General features: G+C 40.8%; 1 protein-coding gene across 1 annotated transcript; it reads right to left on the minus strand.

Annotated features, from left to right (window-relative positions):
- Positions 1 to 924: 924 nt before the first annotated feature.
- inab (internexin neuronal intermediate filament protein, alpha b) lies at positions 925 to 5,461 on the minus strand. Its single transcript, XM_026304040.1, has 3 exons — positions 4,376 to 5,461; positions 3,790 to 3,914; positions 925 to 3,572 (listed from the first exon to the last, which is right to left on the minus strand). The coding sequence occupies exons 1-3, from the start codon at positions 5,420 to 5,422 to the stop codon at positions 3,293 to 3,295; spliced, it is 1,452 nt and encodes a 483-aa protein (XP_026159825.1). The 5' UTR covers positions 5,423 to 5,461; the 3' UTR covers positions 925 to 3,292.
- Between the last annotated feature and the right edge of the window lie 1,820 nt (positions 5,462 to 7,281).

Below are 7,281 nucleotides of genomic sequence, written 5' to 3' on the forward strand. Positions count from 1 at the left end.
CTTAAAATAGAAAGTTGAAGTCCTCTTCAAGTTTGAAGCAAGGGAGGGAGAGCTGTTTCATAACCGGGCTTTTACAGTGGCATTTCTATGCATGGCCCTCACCACACCTTCGACTCAGCAGCAATGCAGCAGTATAAATCTTTGAAAAGCTGCAATCTGCGTCACACATGCGCACCCAGCTCTAAGGCTGTCCCACCCAGTTGATGGGCAAGAGTGGAGATGGGCTAGTCAGACATAATCCACCAAGCCCAAGGTCTCAAGATCTGGTAAGTGTATGGAACAGCAGCACAAGGTGCAAAGGTCAATTCACAGCACAGCAGCAGGTAATCCATCATACTGCTGTCATATATGTCTGCACTGTGGCACTGAAAACCAATAAATAAATAAATAAACAAATTTATAACACCAGAGGTCAAGGTGATATTGTTTTCTTCACAAAGCAATATTTATTTTTAAAGATGCTTCCTCATCCCAGGCCTGAAAAATTGTTAGAAGAGTTTGTTTATTACAAAAACACTGACATTCAGTACTCAGAACTTATACTTAAAAGTAGCAGTACAACAGTGTATAAACACCCTATTACAAGTAAAACTCGTATAGGTCAATAATGTACTTAACTAATAACAAAAAGTATGTAACAAAAGTAAAATTACTCCACTACTATTGGAGCAGAAGTATAAAGAGACAAAAAATTAAAGTAATTTAAAGTTGTACTCAAATGCAGGTAAATAAGGTAAATGCTTTCTATTCCACTGCCAGTTCTAAACATTTTGTAGCATCAATGGGATGCATGCACTTATAGATGAATGATAACCTTACATATCTATCACATGGAAAAAATAGCTACGTTTTCATATAAGTACATACTGCCTGAAAGGTGTGTGTTGAATACAAAAGAAACACAATGAAATCATGTGCAGCCTCAGTAATGTCAAGTTTTTATTGATACACTGTCACACAGTAATACATAAGTAGTAACAACAATAAAGAGAATAACATGTCAACTACATTCAATCCCTATGCTTTTGTAGTTATGGTAGCGTTGATAAAAAAAAAAAAAAAAGATCGAACACCCCACTGAACAGAATGACACACATAAAAAAGCTGCTGGTGCTTTAAGGCATTTTACATACTACAGTGTTTGTTCTATGGCAAACTCTTGATTGTTGGTTTTGGATCGGTCGTGTGCTGTACTTTCAGAAATGCATGTTGCATGTGCACATAGAAAAGTCTGGCAGTGCTGTAGAAATAGTAGTGACATCTTTTTCAGACAGCAATGAAAGCTCTTCTGGTTTACAGTGGAAATATAAAGGCTTGACATTTTCAACCATGAACCATTCATCCATTGTTACTATACCATGCTATCTATATTTATTAGCTATTCTTTTCTTCTGCCCAACAATGGAATTCAAAAATTCAGATCTAAATGTCAATTTTCAAATTTACTGACCCCTTCCCAATTAATTCCAATAACGATAGGCCGCTCTGTAGAGATACAAACACATTTACTACAGTACTAATACAATTATCACAAGCCCCAGGTAAGACGAGAGGAACACAATTCAGTATACAATCAGGATTTTCTGTCTTCATTCTTGGTGTAAGTGCATATTGTCAGGACAAGGATCAGCATGACCAGCAGCAAGAGAATAAGATAGTTGTGTTATAGTTGGCAGTGCACAAGCAGAAACACAAGACACAAGTCTCTCATACTGAATCATTTGTAGTGGTGAGGCTGTACTACAACAGGCATTTTATCCAGTCATGGCCACAGTTAAAAATAAAGAGGTTCATCTGTTTTAAACACAATGTGGTCTGGCAGGTTCTGACTGAACTTGTGATGTATTGTGAGTTGAGCTGGTGTGGGCTGATATGGTATGGATTCTGTGGCTTAAATGTGTTTCAAGCAGCATCGATGGCACATTGGGAATGGTGTTAAATATGCATACAATTCATCACACCCAGATGGCTCATACAGAATCTTGTACATTTGCACAAAGGCATAATTTACAATTCAGTCTCTAACTGACTGGATTGCATTCTGTCTCCGTCATAGCATTTTTGCTTAACTGCTTAACTACCTATTTGCCCTGTGTCCTTCGTCATTACCAAATTAGCTTCCATTCCTACACATCTGTTTTAAAAAGGAGGGTTCCTCATGGTCGTCACAGCACGATCAGTACCCTCAAATCTAGCCTACAAGCACATTTCTATTACAGTCATTGATGAGTGGGCGTGATGATGGTCAGCACTGTCAATGTTGAAAAGGAAGGCAGTGGCTGACCTTTGAACAATGAATGATGGGCTGATGGATTCCATGCAAACATGACAACTACTTACACCATGCAAATTATGCTTCACTAATACATTTGTTTACTTGTTGGTTTCACGTTTTGAATTCATTTCAAATGCTACGGTAATCCATGTTTGTTAAGTAAACTTCACTGAGAAGTTAAAATCGATCAGTGCTCGACTGAGGATGGTCATCATGCAGAGCCTAACCACTGACACACCGGGTATGATCAGAAATATTGTGCAAGAGATTTAAGCACGCTTTGTATTTAGAAACTTCCTTTTTTCCTTAGGTGACTTCAAGCAATGGCTCAGTAAGGCGCAATTATATGATGGTTAATTTTAGCTGGTTTCTTTATTGTAGACTGTGCTTTCCTTCTAAACTGTCAGGAATCATTGTGCATATGGATGATTTTTTTTTTGTTTTGTTTTTTTAAAATCTTTTCTCCTTTTTGTTCAACTGTAACACTTGCAAACACATGATTAAATTGGAAAGTGTTGAGAGTGGAAGTGCAGGACCAGAGTTATTATCTACTGTGTGTCAGTATTACACCTTTATTTTAACATTAGTGGGAATAATCGGTTGAATAGTTTACTTTGAAGGACCATACTGTGAGAGATGCTAACTAAGTGGTTGCTACTGTTTACTGTTGAGTTTGTGAAAGAGAAATAGAGAGAAGAGATCAACTGTGGTTTTGTATTAAGTGATGGTTATTATAGAGTCAGAATGGATTTCCTTTGGGGAACCAAGGGTACAAGGGAGAATAAACCAACATAAAACAAACCTCTGGACCCTGCACTGTATTTTAGATGTTCAAAACCTTGACAGTCTTGCTATGCTTATAATAATGAGACAAAACAAGGCCTATCATCTGCAATACCCTCAAATAATCCAAGTGTAAAGGATCAAGGTTTGTTTTAGGGTGGGAGATTAGAAGAGGAGATGAATTGTGGAATCAAGGGAGGATTCAGGGTTCAAGAGCAGGCCTACATTGTACTCTTAGTTTTTCTGATTGGTTAGAGCATCGTCGTCTTGCTGCTTCTCAATCTTCTTCGTGGTGACGACTGTTTCTTCATAAACTTCACGCTGGGACACCTTGCTTCCAGATTTGCTCTGCGGCTGCTGGTCCTCATCCTTTCCCTCCTTCTTGGAGCTCTTGCCAGAGCCGGTGTAAATGCGGGTTTGGTAGGTGTAGCCTTGCCCAGCACCGGAGCTAATGGAGGGGCTGGGATAGGTGATGCCTGTCCCGATGCGAGTCTCTTCCCCTTCCAGTAGTTTCCTGCACAGAAGACGGGATGAGGAAGGGTTCAGAAAGGACAGGAAATAAGGCGTTGGGAGTGTACAACAAAAAAACAAATGGTACAGCTGCTTAACAGAAGGAATTCTCCTGTCTAAAAATTTCTATATTACTATTTTAAATTTAGTGTTTTTTTTGTTTCTTGCACATTAGAGATGTTGTTGTGATTTATGTGTGGTGTCTGAGAAAAAACACCTACCTGTAAGCTGCTATTTCAATATCCAGTGCCATTTTGACATTCAGCAGATCCTGGTACTCCCTCAGGTGACGAGCCATCTCATTCTTAGTGGTCCTCAGCTCATTCTCCAGCTCTGCCATGCCATCCTAAAGAAAACATGCCAGACGTCATCCAGTCTACACTGCTGGCAGAGGAATAAATGCAGCACCCACATACAAAGACCACCTATTGTTAAACTGTGCACTGTGTTGTTGGGAATTCGTTTAAATGGTTTAAATGTTTGACCTATAACATTTTTCCCACTATGAGTGCGAGTAAAAAGCACTATTTGTATGTAGTTAGTCTTTTAGAACATGGGCGTTGCCAGACGCAGCTGCTGAGCTCGCTGTCCCAGGGGCAGCAGTTTCAGCACCACGGACAGAGCCCGGCCGACAACAGATGCTCCTGATGTTATTATTGTCCTGCATGACATTTCACTTCTCCAGAGAAAAAACCACTATATGCTTCGAGCTAAATAAACTTATATCAGACTGTATATAATGTGCTGAGTGTGTCTTTGTATTTAATCTTTTTATAAGGTCTTAACAAGTCATTCAAGTGTATTTACCTGATAATTTCCGATCTCCACATTGTGCCTTTCCTCCATCTCCCGCAGCTGCTTTTCCAAAGACTCACTGGTTCCCCTCAGACTTTCTATCTCGATGGTCTTGGACTGCAGCTGCCTCCTGAACTCGTTCACTTCCTCCCTGCTGGCGCGGATGGCCTCGTTGCTCCGGCTGGCCTGCTCGGACAGGTCCGCAAACTTGGTCTTGTACCACTCCTCAGCGGACTGCAGGTTTTTGGACGCCATGGACTCGTACTGACCGCGAATCTCTTTGAGGGCGGAGGTCAGATCCGGCTTGGACACCTCCATCTCCACAGACACCTGGGCAGCCTGGATCATGTCCGTCAGCTCGGCCACTTCTTCCTCGTGCACCTTCCTCAGGAAGTTAATTTCGTCCAGAAGAGATTCCACCTTCTTCTCCAGGTCCAGACGCACCATGGTGGCATCGTCCACATCCTTCTTAAAAGCCTTGAGGGTGGCCTCCGCCTCCTCTCGAGCACGGAACTCCTCTTCATATTTGGCCCTGACTTTCTGCAGGTCATCTTCAATATTATCTCTCTCGATCATCAACTGGGACTTCTCCCCGTTAAGTTCGTCGAGCTGGGAGCGCAGTTCGCGGATCTCTTGTTGGTAAAGCTCAGCCAGGCGGGACGGCTCGGTCTGCCTCTGGCGCAAAGCGATCAACTCCGTCTCCAGCACTTTGTTGTGCTGCTCTAAATTGCGCACTTTCTCGATGAACATTGCAAAGCGGTCATTAAGACCTTGCATTTGCTCCTTTTCATTGGTGCGGATGATTTTGAACTCATTGTTGAGGACGCTGCTCTGTGTCAGGTCGAAGGTCTCCAGTGGCATAGACGAGAAGGAGCGGCCGGACTTTCTGCCGTAGGAGCCCACGGATGAAATGTTGCTCCGGGATAGAGACGAGGACCGATAACCTCCTCGTGAGGACACATTCATCGCCGTCCGCGAAGGAGAGGACGCATAACGCGGCGACTCCCCGAAAATCCTACGGTAGGAGGAGGAGGAAAAGACATCAGATCCGTAGCTCATCTTGGCTTGAACAAGGACAGAGCAGAGCAGTGGGCGCGTCTCCTTTTTATAAGGGGGACCACCCTATCACTAATTAATTCCCATCGGTAACTTCCGGACCAAGCTGTTCCAGATGCGTCACGCGCAGTGCTTATGTGAATCGGCGCTAAATATTGTGCCAAATATTGATTCAGTTTTCTTTGAAGACACATTTGTTCCTACAGCTGTAGCCCACAAACTGCATATTATATAAAAACACAACACAATTCATTTTATGAATACGTTGCGCTGTATAGTTTTATAGTTAATTCATCAAGAAGAAAACTTTTGAAATCTTACTTCAAAGTTGGGCTTTGTAGTTTTGTTGGACGTATTTAAAGTGAAAAGCTAAAGGGACTTCCAGTGACGGGCCTCTGCTGCCATCTGCTGACAAACTACCGGACTCTACAGGCAAATGTCAAGATTTAAAATGTGGGTTAGGACTACTAACTGTACTGAAGTACATGAACTATGGAGTATGATTGTGACTCACATTATGAATGCCTCTGGAGGTTAGTGTGTTTGCATTTGAAAATACACAGATTCACAAACTGATGGATCAATTTCCCAAAAAAGAAGCATCTATATACAGTGGGTATGGAAAGTATTCAGACCCCTTTCAATTTTTCACTCTTTGTGTCATTGAAGCCATTTGCCAAAATCAAAAAAGTTCATTTTATTTCTCATTAATGTACACTCAGCACCCGATCTTGACAGAAAAAAACAGAAATGTAGAAATTTTTGCAAATTTATTAAAAAAGAAAAACTGAAATATCACATGGTCATAAGTATTGAATACTTTCCGTACCCACTGTATGTAATTCTTATCAAAATATGATGGCAAAACTCAGTGGGGTTTGCAATTCAGGTTTATGTGCCTATTTAAAGATCATTGCCATAATTTAGTTGAGGAGCACTATCATTAGTCTAAATGTTATGATCAGACTGCTGTTTATTCAAACCATGAGATGCTGGGATGCCCAAACACGTCTTCTCTTCCCTTCTCTCAAAATCTGTGCTGATAAAAAGAAATACAAGTACAAGTTTTTTGAGTATTTTTCACATCCTCATTTATTTACAATACAGTCTGTATTGTATCTGTTTTTGACAGTGACTCAACATTGTTGGTACTTTAAATGAGTATAATGTATGTAAAATACCTTATGGGTGAAATTAAAGTGATATTATCTCCTTTTTTTGAAAAACAGCAAGACAGGACAATTACAGTGTCTGCACTGTTTACTGTTTACTTCACATTAAATCCACTCAGAGTGTTTGGTTCATTTTCAATCTAAAAGAATAAATCCATCATTGTCCAAAGACTCATGAACTACAGTGTAAATAGTCTTGCTCAAATTACTTACTGTCACTCTAAAACATCAATGAGAGAAAGTTATCACATATGTCTGCCTTGCTGCATAAGTTTTAACACTCTAATATTGTGATAAGCAGTAATAACATACAGGGGTCGTTTGTCTGTGAGCAATCATAGATGGTTTATTGAATGGGCCTACTGGGCACAGGCCAAAGGGGTCAGGGGCTCCTTAGACCAGAGAACCATAGAGGGACCTTAACCTTTCTGTTGGAAAGTTTAACCAATGACTACAAAAAGCCACATAATGCTAAAACTATATGCAAAATTATACAAAATAACTCACTCCAAAGAACAGCAACAGAGAAAAAAACCTGTGGAAATATGCTAAATGACCAAAAGAAACACAAAACAAGTAAAATAAGTAGAAAATGACTACATCCATCCATCCATCCATCCATTATCTACACCCGGTCCTAACCACGGTCACAGTTAGGAGTGAAAGGCAGGGGTACACCCTGGACAGGTC

The sequence above is a fragment of the Mastacembelus armatus genome, chromosome 1 (assembly GCF_900324485.2).
Source record: "Mastacembelus armatus chromosome 1, fMasArm1.2, whole genome shotgun sequence".
Classification (NCBI taxonomy): Eukaryota; Metazoa; Chordata; class Actinopteri; order Synbranchiformes; family Mastacembelidae; genus Mastacembelus; species Mastacembelus armatus.

Excerpts from the sequence above, each read along its gene's own strand:
- inab (XM_026304040.1), bottom strand. The coding sequence starts at position 5,422 with ATGAGCTACGGATCTGATGTCTTTTCCTCCTCCTCCTACCGTAGGATT. Across the intron at positions 3,915-4,375 it reads TGGAGATCGGAAATTATCAG|GATGGCATGGCAGAGCTGGA; the intron begins GTAAATACACTT and ends TGTTTTCTTTAG. Across the intron at positions 3,573-3,789 it reads ATTGAAATAGCAGCTTACAG|GAAACTACTGGAAGGGGAAG; the intron begins GTAGGTGTTTTT and ends TCTTCTGTGCAG.